This window comes from Molothrus aeneus, chromosome Z, assembly GCF_037042795.1.
Source record: "Molothrus aeneus isolate 106 chromosome Z, BPBGC_Maene_1.0, whole genome shotgun sequence".
Lineage (NCBI taxonomy): Eukaryota > Metazoa > Chordata > Aves > Passeriformes > Icteridae > Molothrus > Molothrus aeneus.
Genome location: NC_089680.1, coordinates 55,127,503 through 55,148,519, shown reverse-complemented (window position 1 = coordinate 55,148,519; position 21,017 = coordinate 55,127,503). Strand labels below are relative to the sequence as shown.

General features: G+C 36.9%; 1 protein-coding gene across 1 annotated transcript in view; it reads left to right on the top strand.

Moving 5' to 3' along the window:
* HSD17B4 (hydroxysteroid 17-beta dehydrogenase 4) overlaps positions 1-13,483 on the top strand; it is a 62,780-nt gene extending 49,297 nt beyond the window's left edge. The window contains exons 22-24 of the mRNA XM_066568731.1: positions 673-811; positions 10,995-11,122; positions 13,062-13,483. Coding sequence (XP_066424828.1) covers positions 673-811; positions 10,995-11,122; positions 13,062-13,151 — 357 coding nt within the window. The 3' untranslated portion in view covers positions 13,152-13,483. The remainder of the gene's footprint in view (positions 1-672; positions 812-10,994; positions 11,123-13,061) is intronic.
* Positions 13,484-21,017: the final 7,534 nt, after the last annotated feature.

Below are 21,017 nucleotides of genomic sequence, written 5' to 3'. Positions count from 1 at the left end.
CCTACAGTTAGGTACAGCAAACAACTAAAGCTCTGAGACTTTCTTTGCTCCAGTTCCAGTTAGACAAAAAATGTCACTGAAGTAGCTTCCCTAAAGTGAAGCCTTTTATCCAGTAAAAATATTTCTTAAAAGAAAGACAGTGAAAGGCAAAATAATGTGCTTGGAAAAGTTGGAAATGTAAATATAGCTGATCCCACTGTTAAATTTTTTCTGCACTGGGTTCTGACTGTATTCATTGTGCAGTATGTTTTGAACATTTTTCATGTCAAAGTAAAAACTTTTTTTTTTTTTTTGTTCTGAAAACTAACATAACATTCACTGTAGAAAAAGTGGCAGTGGTTATCATCCAAAGGAAAAAAAGGGCAATTTAGAAGTTCTTAGAGCACTAATTAAAAAACATTGTCTGATATTGTAATGATAAATGACAAAAACTATAAAAACAAAATTTGAAAAAAATTTAAATGAAAATTTGAAATGAAGTATTTTTTGCTTGAATGTATTCTTTAGTGCTGATGGTGGCTAGAGGTGATTATTTTGTGGTAGAAAAAATCTCAGTTGTATTTAATAATTCTGATGTAGGTAGTTGAAGCTTTGCATACTGGAAAGTGACATGTTCAGTACCTTTTAACAAAGTTTCAATTTTAAATTCTTCATACTTTCTTTTTTTTAAAGGCTGGAGGGCTGCAGAGTAACCTTGTGTTTGAAGAAATTGGTCGCCGTGTAAAAGAGATGGGAAATGAATTGGTAAAGAAAGTTAATGCCGTATTCCAGTGGGACATCACTAAAGATGGAAAAACAGCAATGCAGTGGAGTAAGTTGCAGTGTTTATGTGATACCCCAATGCATTTTTGTTATGAAGTGGGATTAATTGTAATCATTCCAATTAAACTGATAGCTTGGAACTAAGCATAGCGTAGTAGATGAATATGTAGTGGGACCTACAGGTCTGAATGCAATCTGGGTGCACAAATGACAAGGAGGTCAGATAAACTTTGCAGGTACTACTCTTTCAAGGAACATTCTTCTGTTTGGTGTAGGCATAGGTTACATCATCCTTTAGAACTTCAGTGCATTTCTATTTACATTTTCCAGATTGGATTGCCACTGCACTTAGGAAAGCATGCTAAATTAGCCTAGTAGGAGTGTTACAGTAATTAGTCTGCTGGTGATGTACATGCTAACTGATCTAAAACAAATAAGTAATTATTTCTACTGCATTGTTCTTGTCACTTCAGTAAAAAACGTAGCCCAATTTGTTTCCATTTACACTTTTTGAGATCAAGGTTTAATGGAGGCATAATCGTGATTTCCCATCATTTAAGCATGGAACTGATTGATGATGAGAAGCTAAAGCCTGTAATAGCACTGGCTCACAGCAGAAGTTTTTCCTGATTAAATGAATAATAGAATTATGTGAAGTGGTCTGATGGGGGAAAGCTACTTCCTCAAAAACCTTTTCTTCTTAAGTTCTCCTTTGTTCTCTTTATAAAGATATGTATATTTGAAAACAACCCCAAATCTTCTTTTATTAATTGGATAGATTTTTTTTTATTTTTGGAATTTCTTTTTTGTTTTTTTTTGTTGATATGTCTACTGCTTTATTGGTGGAGTGTAAAGATTTTCCAAAGGGAAGAAGCTTAGTGAGGTTGTAACTTCCAGGCCTTTTTTTGGGGAAATGAAAGTCTGGGTCAAGCCTGTTGCTTAGACTTCATTTTGTTTGGTCTCAGTGGTTGGATGTAGTCAAAAGAATTTTGGGGATGATGCAGGTGAAGGGGCTGCTCTTTGACAGGCTGAGAAGGGAGACTCACAGTAGGTCAGATCAGGTCTGCCATTATGTTTTGTTCTGTACACTGTGACTTTTTTTAAACTATTGTTGAGTAATTTAGAAGCCTATCATTTTACTTAATCCTTTCCTAATGTTGACCAGTAGAGATTCTGAGTAGCAGGACTGCTGTTAAGTTTCAGGAAAAATATTATACAGAGATTGATCAGGATAGTTGTGTTCTACTTGCCTTGCTTTTTAAGCAGTTTTTGAGGGCTAAAGAGTGATTTCTGTTTGGATAGAAGTTAATAAATATGAATATACCTGTGGGGATTATGCAAGCTGATTGCCTATACATCAAAATGAGACAAGGGAAATACTGAATAATCCAACTCAGACATTCAGTCTTAAAATTCATTACTGCTCTTAATCATTTCTATTGTCTGCAGTTTTCCATTTTTGCATGAAGTAATTTAAATTATGGACATGGTTAGAACTTTGAGAGAAGGCATACAAAGTTTTACTTGTGTTCTTGCTTTTAGGTGATATTATTACATTAGGTGATATTATTATCACGTTTTTTAAGTGGTAATTAGAAGTGCATTGGTTAAACTCCTGAATACTTGAAGTGGAAACTTGTATTTGTTGAGAAACACTCTGTACTCCACATCAGTCCTATTGTTTCATGTGTAGCTAAACTTGATAGAAGTGATGGTCATGTTTATAATGACAACTAGAAAACTATTTCAGGTTGATTGATCATTTGCATTAACTTTGGAATTGCTTTATTGATCACCTAAGTTCAATATTATGTATGTCCAGAGAATAGAGGGACAAGTCAATGGAGGAGAAATCTGCTGAGGGGTGTTTCAAGATATGAATAAAATTTCTCACACAGTGAGAAGTTCTGAAACTGCAAATTGCTGAATGCAGAACAAGCGCACTTAGATATTTAGGCCTGAGCCGTGCCCTTACTTGCCTCATGAGATCACATTTTATTAGAGGGGAAAGAGGTGAATGTTTTTACTATTGTATTCAGATCAAGAAGCTCCTGCTTCAAATAAATCAATAGTCAGCCTTTTGTCCTCTTCTGCTTCTCCTACTGAAGCAGTAGGAAGAACATACTGCTTTCTTCCTGTTCATATGTCTCTAGCTAAAAGGGATTAAATAGACATAGCTTTTGTTTGTCTTGTTCCCTCTGCTTCTGTTGCAGTGACAATTTTTTGTACTATTATATGCATTTGGAAAAAAACTTAAAGATCCCTGTGGGATGGAGGCTGGAGGAGCGAATCTAATATATTTAACCATTTCCCACTGCTGACTGCTATTAAGAGCTGAAATGAAACTTTTCCAGAACCTTGGAAAAGTTACTGTCAACATTTTTACAGTGTGGTCATTTCCTTATGAAGTACTGTAGTCTCTGTGGTGTAGTAAGGCTGAAGGTAAGTATCTAGGTGACCCAGCAGGGTGTCTGTAGGAAATGTTGTTTACTTTTCCTTTTGGGAGTACTGGTATGCAAGTACTTCCTTTGTATATCACTTTTTTTGAAAAAACTTTGTGTCATCCTATTTCTGTATTTGTTTGTGTTTTCTGAATATTTTTGTGTGCCTTTAGATTTCAAGTACTTTTTGGAGGAAGAAAACAGGAGTTGGTTAGTACTAAAAAATAGTTAGACTGCTACAAATAATCTAAATATTAAAATTTCATATTGTCTATATGAAAATAGTTAAGAAAACTCACTAGCAGAATTTTAGGAGTTACGACAACTGTAGTATCAACCTTCACTGTTTGTCCCTACATGGAAAAAGAGCCTAGTATTGTTGATGTCTGTTTAACTCCAATGGCATATTTTTAATGGCAAGCTATATATGTATCTGCATGATTAAATTTTTATTTGGGGAATATTTGAAAACACTTCCCTGCCATTAAAAAGCACATATCAAAAAACCATAAAGCAAAAGGCCTTCAGAGGCAAGTACCTGAGTTTTATAAGCAGTTGCCAACTTAATTCTTTATGCGTGTTTGCGTATGTTACATTGTTATTCAGTATTCAAGTGTGTTTTCTACCAGATGCTGGTATAATTCATTTTCCATGGTAAGTGCAGAAGAAGATGGAAGTTTGTGAGTTTACATTCCAAGGAAGACAGCTTTCTTGAAGTTAGGATATTCTCAACAATCTAAAAGATTTCTGACTTTATGTGATTTTTACAAGATCTCTGTATGGTCATCAGCAAGACTTTTGTAATTCGGATGAGCAATGACAGTCAGTTTGGAATATATAACACTGACAATGCCATTTTCTCACTTGAATGCTTGACTTTGAGTTCTTAATGTCAGGTGAGCTTCCGTACACAGTTAGAAATTTTAGTCTTAGTCAAATTGATTTTTTACTTTAAAAACTGAAGATGACAGTACAATGTTACCTTTGCTATAGCTTGAATTTATTTCTGTGTCACTATTTTGACTGGTTTTCAAAGGTGCTTCAGATTTTAATGTTACTTGACTCAATTAGTAGAATTGCACTTCTTTACTCTACATTTAAATTTGGCCTGGTGGTTATTAGTTGATCTTCTGTGTACAAGAATTTTAAATAATTTTTATAAATGTTATGCTGCTAGATTAGATAAAATCTGAATTATCTTTCTCTCTTTTCTAAGTAAAATTGCCATTTTGGAGGGTCAATCCCATAATGTACATAGCCACAAGAAAGCCAAAAGGAAAATATGATATTAAAATAAATTCACAATTTGGTTCACATAGCTAAATATTACATACTATTTCAGTGTATGGTCAAAATTCTTGACAAGTTATCACTGAAACAAATTGTGTATGAGGAGGAATGTTATTTTGGCTGAGTTTTTTGTTTTAAGCTGTAACTCGATGTTAATTAACAATCTATCTTTTTTTAGGCCTCTTTTTGTAAGGGCCTCCTAGGCCTTTACAAACAGTGTTTCTGGTTCTTTTGGGCTACCTGGGAGGCCTCATTCTCTTATTTAATTGGGTATCTAGTTGTTCTGTCTTATGTTTTAATTTTTTGACTTGTCACTTTTACACAGCTTTGTGCTCTTGTGAAGAGTGCAGCAGTTGACAGTGCTGGAAACAATCTGGGCCCTGCAGCCCATTGCTCCCTTACTCAATGGTTGTAGCTCCAGCATCTTCTGCTGATGTCCTTCAGCCTCTTCAGATCAGGGAAGGAAGCAGATAACAGAAGGCAGCTGCCACAGCACGAGTGCTGTGTCCATTTCTGGGCCCCTCAGTCCAGGAAAGACATTGAGGTGCTGGAGTGTGTTCAGAGAGGGGCAGTGGAGCTGGGAAAGGGTCTGAGCACAAGTTCTGTGAGGAGTAGCTGAGGGAGCTGGGGCTGTTTATCCTGGAGAAAAGGCAGCTCAGTGGGGACCTTACAACTCTCTACAACTGCCTGCAAAGAGGTTGTAGCCAAGTGAGGATCAGTCTTTTCTCCCAGGTAAGAAATTGCAGGACCAGTAAAAATGGACCTCAATCATGGAATGGTGATGTTGGAAGAATTTATTAGTGGAAAGAATGGGCTGTCCAGGGAGGTGCTGGGGTCACTGTCCCTGCGGTGTTCAAGAAATAACTGAGTGGGACACTCAGTTCCATGGTCTAGTTGTCAAGGTATTGATCACTTAAAACTTGACTCTGAGATCTTTTCCAACCTTAATGATTCTCTGATTCTGTGAAATTTGTTCTTGTGTATGCAATGAATCTTTCAAATTTTAGGGAAACAAAAAGTTCTTTTATTTTACTATATTTATGTTTATTTCTAGTGTTCTAACTGCAACTGTGACATTTTGATCTCTACTTTCTGCAGTAAACCAGGATTTTTAGAAGTCAAGTGAAATTTGTGAATTGAATGTGGCTTTTGTTGGTACAGAGAGACATCTTTATGGAGGCACTAGTATTATGACACTAGTCTGTTTAACCAGCAGTGGCCTTTCCTTCTATGCAGTTCTCTGTGGATGGTGTGAAGCCATGAAGAGGTGTAGAGCAATTGACTGTGCACTCAGGATGTGAAATTTTGGACAGCTCATCTGCTGTGTAAACAATGTTGAACTGTAATGCCTGACAACTGGCCTTAATTAGTGGTATCTCTGTATAAAAACAAGCTGTTCTAATTCAAGAGGATGATGAAAATCCTTTTAAAAGAGATAAAGCAAGTATCAATACCTCAGAAATAAGTGTAGTGGTACTGAAACTACCTTCACTTTTTAACAAAAACCTTAATTGATAACCCACCCCAGATTTTTCCAGTTTGCTTCACTACCTAAAGCATGCTTTGCTCTCTCCTGCATTATCTATTACTATACAACAATAGCCTTTTTTTCAGGCTATTGTTAGTTATAATTTTTTTTTTATTTTTAGAGTTAAGGTTTCATTTCAACTTTGCTTTCTGTAGAGAAAAGGTAATGCTGTTGAGATCCATTGGCTGATAGTTAATGGCACTCCAGAACAGCACTTAGAAGAATTTGCCAATCTGTTGCTTTTTTTCATGTTTCTGAAGTTAGTGCTGAAGGCAGGAGATGTTTCTGTTCCTTTCCAGTTCTCAGAAGAATAGAACTTTGTTATGAGAACTGGGGAGAAATTGTTACATGTGGTTGGTTGTGAACAGCTGATAAATTAAAGTGAAATTGCTCAATAATTTACGATGCAATATGACTTCAGGCAATGAAGAAGACCTGTTTTTATTTGGTTAGCAGTTGAGTCTTGTATTGCCCTTACTTGTCCACTTTAAAGCAGAATAAAACACAAACCAAACTAAAAAAAGTCTGACTGTTAATATTTTTCTTCTAGAAATGGTAAGGCACTCTTCAAAGTAAAAAAAAATTCTTACCCCAAATACTATGTTTTTAGGTTTTTGGAAACCTGCCATAAAATGTCAATGTCTACTGTTTTGACTCCTATATATGTGAATTTTCTCTATTTTTATTTTATCTCTGACAACATCATCTTTTTGATTATAATAATTAATAAATTTTAATTAATGTAATAAAACAGCTATGTATTGAAGTAAAAGCAAAAATTTGAATGAAAACTAGCATTTCATTCACTTGAACTTCTTGATTCTACTTTTCTGCCAGGTGTGTAATAGAATGTATTCCACAGGATAAACAAGAGGGCACTCTCTCTGGTCATTGGAAAGCTAGGATTTTTTTGCTCTAATGTTTGGGACCTGTTCTGGAATTCAGCTTCTTTCTTTCATTGCTAGTTTATTTATCCACAAGCTAGTGCTCTTGTTTAGTCTGAATTGTATTTTCAGTATTCTAGCCTAGGTGTAGGTCAGGAGGGAAGAAAATGGATTGTGTATGTTTCCAATCCTTCTGTTTGTTTTTTTGCCCTGCAAAAAAATTGAATAAACAAGTTTTTGTTCATTCAATTTTGTTCACTCCCCACTCATTCATTTTGTTCACTCCCCACTCATTATTTATAAAGTGGGGAGTTACTTTCCTTCGCTAAATACTAATATCTGATATATTTTGGACCACTCTTTATCCACAGTGGCACCTTTTTTGTTTTAACTACTTGTATTAGAGAGGTCAACTCATTTATGATGAAGCCTACAAAAAGGAATGGATCAAGTAACAATTATTTTGTTGTTTGTTCTCTGTGTTTTTATAGAAAAGACAGTTTTGTTCTCAGAGTGCTTTGCTTTTGTGGCTGCCTAGGTTTTTTTTTTCATTTTTTTGCTTCCTTATCAAAAATCTTAATGTTATTTAAAAAGAATCTAAAGGAAGTGGAAATAACCTTTTTGACATTTTGGGGAAAAGAATGTACCGCTAGATCGATCCTTTTCTTTTTTCTTTTTCTTTTTTTTTCCCTTTGTTTTTTTTTTTTTTTTTACTTGGAATTTCTAGTAACTAGTAAGGATTACCTTGAGGTGGGATTCAGGATTTGAGATGATCAGCTTGAGCTTGGTACCCAGCAAGGTTATGGAGCAGACCATCTTGATTGCTATCACTCAGGACATCTGGGAACCAAGGGCCAGGGTCAAATCCAGCACAGGTGTAGAAAAGGCAGGTCCTGGCTGACCAATATGCTCTCCTTTTATGACTAGGTGACTCACCTCAGCAAAGCCTTTGGCACTGTGTCCCACAGGATTCTCCTGGGAAAAGTGGCAGTCCACAGCTTGAACAGTCATAATCTTTGCTGGGTAAAAAACTGGCTGGATGGCTGGGCCTGGCGAGTGGTGGAGCCAGTCACAAGTGGTGCTCCCCAGAGCTCAGTATTGGGGCCAGTCCTGTCTCATATCTTCAGTATCATTGTTGTTGGTCTGGATGAGGGAATTGAGTGTTCCCTCAGCCCTTTCACTGATGACACCAGTTTGGGTGCAAATGTTGATCTGCCGGAAGGTTGGAAAGCTCTGCAGAGGGATCTGGGCAGGTTGGATCAATGGGCCAAGGACCATTGGATGAGGTTCAGCAAGATCAAGTTCCAGGTCCTGCCATTGGGTCACAACAACTCCAGGCAGTGCCACAGGCTGGGCAGAGTGGCTGGAAAGCTGTAAGCTGCCCAGTGGAAAAATATCTGAGGTTTTAGATGACAATTGGTTGAACATGAGCCAGTGTATGCACAGGTAGCCATGAAGGCCAGTGGCATCCTGGCCTGTATCAGCAACTGTGTGACCAGCAGGACCAGGCAGTGACTGTCCCCCTGTACATGGCACTGGTGAGGTCACACCTCAAGTGCTGTGTCCAGTTCTGGGCCCCTCACAAGAAAGACTTTGTTGGTGGAAAGAATGAGGGGGTGAAGTGAGTCCAGAGAATGGCAATGGAGCTGGGGGAGGGTCTGGAGCTCAAGTCCTGTGAGAAGCAGCTGAGGGAGCTGCTGTTGTTCAGCCTGGAGAAAAGGAGGCTCAGGGATACCTCCTTTGCTGCTCTGTACAACTGTCTGGATGGAGGCTGTAGCCAGGTGGGTGTTGGCTTCTCATGCTGCTTCTGGGACAGGACAAGAAGAAACATCTGCAGACTGCAGCATGGGCAGTTCATGTTGAACATCAGGAGAAATTTCTTCACAGACAGGGTGGAGTCACCATCCCTGGAAGTGTTCAAGAAACTGCTGTATGTGGCATTTAGTGCTGGGGTCTAGTTGTTAAGGTAGTGGGTCTTTTCCAACATTAATCATTCTGTGATTCTGTAAACATGAAAGATTTACCTTGATTATGGGTGCCATGATTACTCAATGTTAAAGGTGTGGTTGTGCTTTGAGAGGTTAGTGTTAATTGTAGATATTGACGGTAAATGATGGTCTTGGGATTTCTCTAGGAAATGGAGAAGGAGAACAAGGACTGTAATAATGTTAAGTAATATCTTAATGTACAACAATGTAACAGCTGTTAATTATGTACCATATTCAAAATAAAACTTAAGGGTTGTGAGAACTTTTCTGAGCCATTACACCTATTTAATTGTTTTTGTCATCTAAACCTGACACTGGTGAGACTGATGGATCAGTATTATCAATAAAGTATATCTAAATTTCTTTTCAGCCAATACTTAGTGAAGAATGAGAAGTTGTGTCTAGGGAGACAGTATGTCAGGCTTCCAGTATCTGGCTCCCTTCTGGAGCAGTGTAGGAATGGTAGGGACAGGAAAAAAAATTATTGCCAGCAGAATGAAATACAAAAAGGGATTCCTAAGGTCCAGAAGTAATTCAAAACAGTTGGCTAGAAACTGCGGGCATCCTAGACACCATGTCTGTGTTTTGTGAATTAATCTGTAGTGCTTGCTGACCTCACTGTTTGTCTCCAAGGGAACAGTCTGGCTGCACTAGTATGGTGCTCAACATTAGCAGCATTTGGGTAGAGGAGTATTTTAAAAGCACCGGTTAACTTAGTCTGAAAGCTGGTATCCACTCTCAGACTTCAGTTGGTGTGTGTGGCTTGCATTTCATGATTCAGTGGATGATTTTTTTTGATTTTTGTTTTCCTAATAATAGTCTGTGCCTGCATAACTTACAGGAGCAATGTTAAAGGCTCAGGTATGTTAGATCATATAGTCGCTGGTTTGGGCCACAAGGATGTTGTTACACAGCCCCTACCCACAAACACAAATATACAGATAATTCATCTGGTGCTCAGTAACCTTTTTAAATTTCTTCCCATATTGCTTGAAGTTAGTGATATGTATTAAATCTGTTCCAGGATTTATAATTTACCTTAAAATCAACTGGAAAATAAAAATCCAATATGTCACTTCTCACTGAGCAATGTTGTATACCTAAGTCCCCTTCTAGTTCTGTTGTAACTAGATAAATATTGCTTGAAGCAGATTTCAGAAAATGAAAGACTTAAATATGCTAAAGCTACTCCCAGTCTCTATAGTTCCCCTTACCCTGTCAAAAAATTATTTGGAAAAAACTGGCACATAAGATAGTTTATGCAGAAATAAAGCTCCATTTTAAGGCAAGGGCCTTAAAATTTGTCCATGAAGAGCAACTAACTGTCATCCATGATTCTGTGATTAGAGGTGCTGTGTTATTACAGGAATATCCACATAAATAATGTGTGGGATGGGGGCATGATGGATCAAGAGGCAAAGGTGTAAAGGAAAGGCAGGAATTTTCAAAATCTGAGAATGACTCAGCAGAGCACATCCTGTCAAAATACTCTTCTAAACAAATGACACCATACCTGATGGTGTTAGCTTTGTAGTAGATTATTTTGGCAGGTCATTTGGTGTGGGAAAAGAACACTCTGAAGCTACAGACACTTGTAGGAATTTTTGTCTTTCCAGGAGAGAAAGAGATAATTGGCAAGGCTTTAAACACTCCTTGCGTGAAGCAGAATAGGCTATATTGTGTTGCCTGGAGGACAGACCAGGGAAAATGGGCAGTGTGTTTGAACACCACTACATTTGCCTTGTCTGACTACAGGATGCTGGTTTTGAACTTTGAGGCTTTATTACTAACTTGAACACTGTTGCAGTAAGTGCACTAATCAATACCCTGTGCATCTTAGGTGTCATTTGAAAATAGATTTACCATCGCTGCAAGAATGTTGAAGTCCTTGCTGTAAACACCCTCCCCTTCAGTACAGGAATATTTTTTTTATTTTCTTTCATTGATGAAGAAGAATTATACCTCATTTATTTTCTGAGTAGCTGATAGCTGATAATTTAGACTGGATGCTTTATAATAATGGGTAAGGAAAGTACTGTTCTTAAGCCTGAAAGTTTTATCTTTATTTTGAAATTAAACTGTCTTTGCTCTTGCTTCTCAGCAATTGACTTAAAGAATGGCTCTGGAGCAGTGTATCAAGGACCTGCCAGAAATTCTGCTGACACTACCTTCACTCTCTCGGATGAGGATTTCATGGATGTGGTACAACAAAAGGTCAACCCCCAAAAGGTAAAGCCTGGGTGTCACAGACATACTCTCTTGTATGTAGACATGTTATTTGCCTTACATCAAGCTGTGGTTCATGACTGTTTGCATTCTGAAATCCTAAACCCTGGGAGGTTTTGCCAGTGGAGACCAGAGTCAGATAAGGTATAAGCACATCGGTATCTTATACTGAATTAGCCAGAAAGTGTGAGGGGGCATTTATGCCATCTTTATTATCTTAAGGCAAAGATAACCACAAAGGATTAAAGCAGGGGCTCTGATAACACCGAGGTTGTGGATTCAATACCTGTACAGGCCATTCGCTTTAGAGTTGGTCTAGATTGTCTTTCTGGGTTCCTTCCCACTTAGAGTATACTGTGATTCTGTGACATAAAGCCTGGCAGTGCAAAGTTAGGAGTTTGTTTACTTCCTGGTGCTTCACAGTATACAATTTGCCAGTTTAGGTTTGTCAGTTTGATCATTCAGGCTGTTTTGATTGTCATGTTGCAGGAAGTTGATGTTTGTTGCAGTGGTCTGATTTATTGCTAGTAGTGCAGCACAGAGAAATGTCAAGACAATGCATGCATTTAGATGGTCAAAATTTACCTAAATCAGGATATTTTTCAGGGAAATACAGATTTAAGGAAGGTCTATAATCTGGGTCTGCACTTTTAGCTTCTTAAAGTAATCAACTGATTAAAATGACTAATTTTACTAATAAAAATGCCTTGTGTAAAAGTAAATTGAACTGTCACAAATTTAATATGTCAGCTTACAGATTAAAGCTTGAGCAAATGAAAACTTTAATTAAGCTCATCATGTATCAAACAGTTCCTTTTCTTTGATCTCAAGCAGAAGTTGTTGGAGACTTTGATTGTAAATTGGAGACTAATGATCATGGTGAATATTTTTTATAAGTCTTACATACCACATGAGTAAAATCCTTTGTGACCCTCTGTATACAGCAGGCATAAAGCATAAACAAACAAGATGTGTTTCTTGTGTAATCATAATGTGTAATCATCAGAATGCTAAAGAACAGTGATTGCAATTCAGGAACATGATCTATGTTTAGGCATTAGTGTTTCCTTTGAGTTTCTATGAAGTTTTCCATCTAAAGAAGCTCAAAGCATCTATTCAAATTCTTTTCTGCTGGCTCTCTCTATTCTTTATTTGAATGTATTTCAAGCTAATGGAGCTATGCAAAGGGCTTTCAAACTCCAAAGCCATTGTGAAGCAAAACTAGTTTTAAAAAAATACGAACTAGATTGAAACAGGGTCTTTGAAGTAGGGAGAATAAAAATGTAATATACAGCATTGAAGTGAAAATACTGATTGATTTATGACTTTGCAAATGGAACGAAATGTTGCTTATTTCCTGTTTGTTGTAATATGCTATGTATAAAGCCATTGCATTTCTTTGGCATATGTGTGTAATACATTGTGCAAGTATATGTTTGTATTTAGTAGGAATTTGAGTGTGTAGCTTACATTTTCATTAGTCTTTAATTTTCATTATATAGCCTTTTCATTCAATTTTTCATTTCTTATAATGAAATATGGATATTTGTAGTGTGAGGGGATGATGCTGGGAGCTTTATTTTTTGTGCCCTGCTGAAGTTTTGCCATCAGATTCTGTGAAGGCATTTTTCTTACAGTTGGAGAAATGCTCTGTGCTATATGTGGAAAGGGAACAGAGGCCACTGAAGTTACTTTGTGTTTATTTTATTTAATTTTTTTCCCATGAGTGACAGCATTGGCCTTGTCTGCACTATAGATAAAAAATCTGGTTGTGGATGGTATTAGAATTGAACAGGTTTTTTTAATAACTGTTCATTGTGCACTAAAGGCTTTCTCCTGAGTGCTAAACAACCGTTCTTTGGCTTCTTATTTTGTTCTAGTGACTCCTTGGTTTCTTAGTGAGCAGTTAAATACATGTTTTTCCCTTCTGGTTTTTTTTTAGGCATTCTTTTCTGGTAAACTAAAAGTGAAGGGGAACATCATGCTGAGCCAGAAACTGGAAATGATCCTGAAAGACTATGCCAAACTCTGAACTGCTTGATCATCTACCACGGCAGTGAAGAACTGTAGAAGACTGAAACTCAATTAGTTCAGAACCAATGATTTGCAGACTAGTTAACACCAATGTACTGATTCATTATACTGCTAATATACAAGCTGATTTAATTGCTGTAGACAGAAGTTACAAAATGAAAATAACTGTTATTATTTGTCCCTTTTTAGTTTCTCAGCAATGGTAGAGAATCATACTTTTCTGATCGTACATCTTTATCTAAATGAAATGTATTTAGTTCTTACAAAGAAGCATATATTTCTATGTTAATTCTGAAGAAAATTAAACCAATAGACTTCATTAATATCTCCTTTTATGTGTCTGTCAGTCTTCATTTATCTTGCCTTAGATAGACTTAGCTTCTGTGAGTCTATCTGGTTTATTATTCAAACAAATAGTTTTTGTCTCAAGCTCTCATGATTGTATCAAAATAACTGGAAGATGGAAGTAAATTCCATTTACTTACATCGTGTCATTTTGTGGGGGTTTTTTCTGCAGAAAAAACCTCTTGGCATTTTGGAACCCACATTGATTAGCCATTTTCATATATTACTCTTGTAAATCACAAAATGGTTAACATTTAGTGTCTAGAGGAAGCTTTTTCATGTGAGAGGCATTAAGACTGCACCAAAGTCCATCACTAGAGCCAAACTGTTCTTCATGTAAATTCATTCTCTTGAGGGCTGGCATCATGGCAAAAGGGAAAGATGGAAGTGAATTCCTCATTTTGAACCCCTGGCCAGAACTGAGTTAGCATCTCTAGCCATATGTATTCCTAAACAATGTATGCTCTTAATCACTGATTGTCACATGAACACCTGGAAATTTGATGTCATCAAAGTGACCAACATTTTGCATGCTCAGTTACCTTTCTTTCACCTTCAGATGTGTTCTGTTGTGTTACTTTTTGGAGATGGAAGAATTCAGACCATCTGAGGCTTTTCTTCTTGATCAGAGGATCTTTTAGAAGATGAAATTTTTAATTCTTTGGGTGGTTTTTGTCCCAAAACTTCCATTCCCTGACTTTGTAAGCAGACTGTAGCCATTAAAGAACCTTGTGGGGCTGCAGATGAGCTTGACAGTTCGAGAATAAATTGTACATGTTCTAATACTAACTCATATTCTCAATAAATTTATTTCTTCGCAGCTGTACTATCAGCCATGCTTTGGTTCAGGTGGAGAAACATGATGTCAACAAGTATCTAATGTAATTCACATCATGAATAGATGGGAAACAGAACAAATAAGAAGTTTGCCATCTTAAATAGGCCATCAAGTAGAAATAATGGAAGAAATGTCCTTTTATCAGTTACCATTTACTTTTTTCATAGCAGTCATTTTCATATATAATACGAGTTAATAATTGCCTGTACTGCCCAGCTTCTGTTTATCAAGCAGGTTTGTGTCAAATAGGTAAAGGGATCTTCTGTTAGTTTCTCTGAAGACATTGTATGAGAAAGAGAGATTGATTTCAGCTTTGTAATTTTATGCATGATCTTGGTACACCAAGACCCCTGTTTTTTTACATACATATTTCCTGCCTATAAATCTATATATACTGCCATAAAACTATGTGTTTTAAAGAAAAAGAAACTGTGAGTAACTAACTGTGAGACTAGGAAAGCAATTACCAATACATCCATATAAGAATATGGTATTTGTTGTAAGGTACATTGTTTTGATAATTCTCAACAGGTGTGGTTGTTTTTTTTTTCCCCTCAACCTCAAAAATAGTCTGAAATCTGAAAGTACTGCTTCACAATGAAGGAACAGAGTGTTAGTAAGCGTTTTTTCTTTCCTCTATTTAAGTAAGAAGCAAAAATATTCAGATGGGGGAAATTGGTAATACTGAAATTTGTTGCAATTTAACAGGTTGGAGATCACTAAAGAACATAATTTTACTAGATATCTTGGTATATGTTGGTTGAGGATGAAAGATTTATAGCTACTCTTGTAATTTCTACCCTGCATAGTTTCAGCTGGACAGAAGAACTTTACTCTGGCTTCAGCTTTCTCCCACACAGTGAACTGGCCATAAATGTTAACCTTGAGTGGAACAGAAAGTCCTGTCCTTCCTTTTGCATACCCAGGCTACCTGAGCACCCCTCTCAGTATTGTGATAGACTGTTTTTTAGGAGTATAACTCAGGTGTTTAATTATTTCATGTGTTTTATGGCCTCAGTAGCTGTTATTGATTATTTTGGCATGTTGATTTTATTTCTAGTCCAATGTATTTAGCCTAAGAATGTTCTAGTTAGCTGATGCTAGTTAGTAACTTGACCTGCTTACTGCTGCAGGTAAGGTCAGTTTGCTGTGTTAAATATATACAAGGTGTGGTTTGGAAGGTTTGGCTTTCATTTTCTTCCTAGTACTTGGAAACCTTCTGTTTATGGTCACTGGATTTTAGGAGTAGTATTCTCAAGAACAAGTAGTAAACTCAGTATTTTTATCCATGGACAGAAATGTTGGCCAGTTTGGAAGGTGGTTGTTTAAGTGTAGATGCTTGACAGCTGCTTTCATGTAGAACAGTCTTCCTGATTCAGGGTATTGTGTATTCAAATCTTTCAATGTCTCTTTTGTCTGGAGTGGTTTTGGAGACCTTTCTTAGCATATCCCTGCAAAAATACCTCTGTAGTGGCAGGTCCTAAAGACATGCAACAGTGAAACACCCTTTTCTTTCAGGGTAGCTGCTTCTTTGAATATTCTTTGCCAGCAATGAGTGCCTTGGATTGCAAAGCCACACTTGTTTACCAAGCAGCTCAGATAACTCTTCAGTGAGACTGCAAAATTTAGTAGAAAATAAGGAGGCTTTTACAAGCATTTTAGCAGTAAGATTCTTAGTAGTACATATAATCTCTTTAATGTAGAGTAGAAGATTGTCTGTCCTGAATTGCCATATGTGCCTTACAGTGTTTGGATTAATAGTGTGAAAAAGGTGTTGTCTGGACATGAATGTAAAGTCTGGACTTTAGATTTCTTGACACTGACATAAGAATTCAGTTGTCCATCTTTCTGGAATAACTGAGTAACTGCTACACGTGGCATAGTATCATTTTATTTCTCTTTTTCCTTCTCCTTACACTCATTACAGTCTTCCTGCTGGCTTGCAATCCTCCAAAAAGTAAATTGTGATTCCACTGACATATGTCCTCTTCAGTCATTTATGGTTTTTCTGATTAAAGGAGGTGAGCAGTAATAACGGATGGGGAAAGTTTATGTTTTCTAGTCAGTGGAATTGTTCTTAATTAGTTTGTTTCAAAGGATTTCAATACACCTTCCAGCTACCATCAATAATTACAGTTAACAGCTCTTTAAAACTTGACAAGTGTATTCATATTCAGAGAATATTAAAGTGATAAAAGTGGGGAGGAGCAGAGGCGTGAGAGAGTGGTATACTTGAGCAACTTCAGGCAGAGGAACTTGGATGTTGTCTCCTCTAAGGCTTATTCCCATCCCCCATCAGAGGAGTTCACTCCTAATGGTTGTTTGTATTCATTGGGTAGCATTCCCTGTAAAAGGTCTTTTATCAGTCAGAAGTTACTTTGTTAAATTAAAAAGCTTTATGAAACTGGAGGATTCAGTGATACAATAAATAAAATATTCTAAGGTGGAAAAAATAGGCATTTTAAAATAGTTTAGTATAATTTTTTTTTTAAAGAAAAGACTCTCTAATATAATGCAATATACCCCAACAGAGGTTAATGTTGCTGAAGTTATGTCTTGTATTTCCTTCCTCAATGCCTGGTGGCAGAGTAACATTCAGAAGGTGATGACTTCATTTTCACATAACACAGCCTCCTGGCATGAACAAAGATCTTGCTTAAGCCAGGAGAAAAGGAAATATTAATATCTCCACATTCCTGCTATGGATTTTTTAATTCTACTTCAGTTGGTGCATATATCTTCCTACTTGCATGAGAATGAGTTCTCCACAATTCATCTGCAGTAAGAAATTTTGTCCTTCAGACTGTTGGCTGTTTCTTCAGCAGACTGACCTAGAAAGCACCAGACAGCAGCAGGTAAGAAGTCAATTAGGAAGAATAAAGTAGTCTATGGATGTAGTTTCATTTATATGACTTCCATACTACCCTCATGATACAATTCAAATGTTTCATCTGCCTAAAAATCAGTTCACTAAACTGGCATGATAGGATCTTAGATGAGTGGGCAGGCTGAGCTCTGAGAGGTGGATCTGTTTGTGTCTCTCAGTAAATACTATCAAAGTTCCCATTGTCTGCTGACTAAAATCACATATTGAAAGGTCACTGTGTCTCAAAGATAGACTCAAACAAGGTATAATAATAGGCAAAATTGTCTGAATTATATGGTGTAATGGTGTGTGCATCTTTCTAAGAGCCATTTTAGAATACTAATTTCCTTATATTTCCCTATGCTACATTTGCCCTGATGATGTTAAGTGCCTTTTTTCCACTGGAATCAAAAATCACATAAGCTGAAAGAACAATTGAGAATACCCACATTTGAATAAATATATAATTTAGGTTAAGATTAAATGTTTCTGAATTTCTAATTATAGAAGCATATAATCTCATACAGTCATAAAATAGTTTTTAAAAAATATCAGCAAGTTGGTGTATGGAATTTGTCATTTCTTTTTAACCAGTTCTTCCTCTTTCCTTTTTCCTGCCTATGCTCTTCTTGCATTTTGCCAGTTGTCTTGTGAAGGCATGTCAGAAGTATGAACATAGGTTAATGTAGCAGTCAGTAGTTCATGAAGATTTGGATTTGGAATGGGAAAGAAAACCCCATTGTGGTAACCTCGATTTCATCTGGATCTCAGTCAATGTCATGACAAGTGAAGCTGTCATGAAAGTCTTACAGTTATGATTCCAGTACTACTGTGAACTAAGAAAAAAAGAGGAATAAGTAGACATAAGTTTGTGTTCCTATCTCAGTTTGTGTTTCTAACTGCAGCCCACACAAAAAAAGAGTATGTTACTGTAAATGCTAAATAAACAATTGTAGTGAGTTGTTGAGGTTTCTTTGCATTCTCTAACCAAATAGTTTTGTGTTCCTGCACATTTACAAAGAAAAAGAAAAGAGCCATACTCATCTCACACTAGAGTCGAAGAGTCTACAATCTGGTTAGTGTTTCCAAAATTATTAGGACAGCAAGTACACATAGAAAATAGAAATTGAGTTGCTGTCTCTTTCAATCAATGTGCCTAGGTTAGATTTCAAAGCAGTACACAAGTATTTTTCCTCTTACATTGCTCTTTGTGTGCTGTTCTTCACTCGTAGTCTCTCCACTGAGATGAAGACCATGAGGCTTGTGGGGCTGCCTGAGCGCTCTTGGAGCTGCCTGATCTTTCTGTTCCCAGCTCCTCAGACTCTGCTTCTCTTCTGCCCAGAGCTGGCCTGTGCTCTGCACAGTTCAGCCTTCAGCTGCGTGAATCTCAGCCTGATTTTCATGAACAATGGGAAATGCAATGGGTATCTGCTGTAACCTTATCTGAGCTCATAATAGCTCTGGTGCTGAGAGCCTTGTAATCCTGTTAGGAAATGATGATAAAAGGTAGCAGACTTTCTGACTGAATGTAATAATACATGTGGGGTTTTTATGTGCTTCTTTTTTCATGAAGACAAAATGAGTCCTCCACCTGAGGACTGTATCAGGAAAAATACAACTTTCCTAGCTCAAAAGATACTTTAAATGAATTTCTGATTATTTTTTCAGTCTGTTTTTATATGTGTGACCAAGGACAACAAGCAAAAAGGAGGAAAGAACTGTTTTTATATGTGTGACCAAGGACAACAAGTAAAAAAGGAGGAAAAACTACTTGTCATGACCACTTGTCATTTTTCTTTTTCTGAATTAAAAAAGAAGGCTTTAAAATGTAGAGATATGTTCCCTGTGTGGTCTGTGATGCACAACACTGATTCAGATGGCTTAAGCGAATGCCCAGAAATCATCTATCTCTGAGGCTGCCAATGGTCAACACTGACTAAGGTCCAGTTTCACTTTACAAAATTCTTCTGATAACTGGTCTTACTCATATCTGGAGGAAAAAAAAACATTTGCGGTCATTCAAAGCTAGTGTGAGATTTTGGGGGTTTTTGCTCTGTTTTCAATAAAGATTTGTGTATCTGCATGCCTTTTGCAACTTCAAGTGTGTTGATTAATTCCAGGCCACTTAATGAGCCTGCAATTTCAGTAGTTTTCATTGTCAGAATCTGAGGCCAGTGTTGTTTATTATCAAAATACCTTATTTTGTAAGGAGATAACAATTTACAGTCAGAATGACATGCTTTTATTTAATTTTCCAGTATTCCAAAAAGAGCTGCTGAAACCACTCATCAGAGGACAAGCGCTCAGTTAATCAAATCCCTCCTTGATGGTGTGAGATCATGTGAGGGCCTCTTGCTATTTCCTAGCAGGACTATGATTAGTGAAGGAATTTTCATTTATTTATGGCAGTTTCTGTAACTGTAGTAGACAGTCTTACTAAGGTAGACTGAGAGTCTGCAGCACACAGGGAATCTTTCTAGTGAAGGTCTAGGAGACCTAGGGAAATTATTTTTCACAGTGGTTTAGACACCAGAGGCTGTAATGTATCTTCATAGCTCTTCATGTAACAGTTCTCCTATAACAGCTTTGGATTCACACGATTGTAATGCAATTTATGTCTGTTTCAGCTCTAAGCTCCAATAGTAAATGTATTGCTACACCCAGTTAGACAGTAATTTTTCTTAAGTGCCTTCTCAGAATTTCATAAGTCTGTCAGAAGCTTTCATGGTTTCTGAGATTTTGTAGCTAGTATAAAAATTGCATAGAACATTGGTTTTGAGGGCTGATAAAATACTATTTTAAGTAAATGAAAATGGAGACATTTAACCCATACTAAGCTAACAGTACTCCCACAGAGTTTGCTCTTTCCCCCTCAGAAGAGACCAAAAATGAAAGCCACAGTGGGGTCCTGGGTTTAGAAACACTTCTAGGTGGTAGGTGCAAAGCCTGCTTTACATACAAATTTAGCCATCATGAAGAGTTTGTCTCTAAACATCTTTTCTATGCTCTCTACTCCAAGAGGTTTAACATGTCTATTTTATGGAGCACTCTGTCACTCTGTTGCTAAGTGATTGACAGAGGCAACCAAAAGGCATGCTACATTACGTTATTTTCACTTATTTTTAAGTAATTCCTGAAAGAACCAGACTGCACTTTGATGGTGTAGTTACTGATTTGATTGACTTAGAGGTGTTGTATGAAGGGCAACTAAAAGTAGACAACAAAATATTTTAAGTTCTAGTGAATTTGCACAGGGCTGATAATGGACTGAAGAAAAGTCTATCTTCAAACCACTTGTGGAATTCCTGGCCCCTTGGTTCTGTTACCAGAGAAGAACTTGGGGAGGCAGTACTTCTCACATTTTCTTCTAATCCTTCTTTCCTGCAGCTTTAGCATTTAAGTGCATTTTAAGGGTTATTTTGGAGCAAAGCAAATGTTGTGTAAAGTAACTGAAGTCATCATGGCACTACAAAGCACTTTGAGAATTATCAGTTCTAAACTTCTCAGGTAACAGTTCTGCAATTATCATTTAGTGAAATTCAGCTGATAAAAAGATGGGCATGGATGTTATCAGTAATTAGTAAACTCAGTGCTGTATATAAGGCTTAGTTGCTCATCAAAAACACTGTATTATCACACTTTAACTCCAAGCAGCAATGCACCTTTAAACACTCTACTTTTATGCCTTTTTTGGTGGTCATGAAGGAATATGCAAATGTATAGAGTTTGAAATTATGATTTGATTAACAGGCATCGCTATGTAGATTGGAATTAATTAATATGTTAATTTTGTGTGTACCCTGCATGTACACACA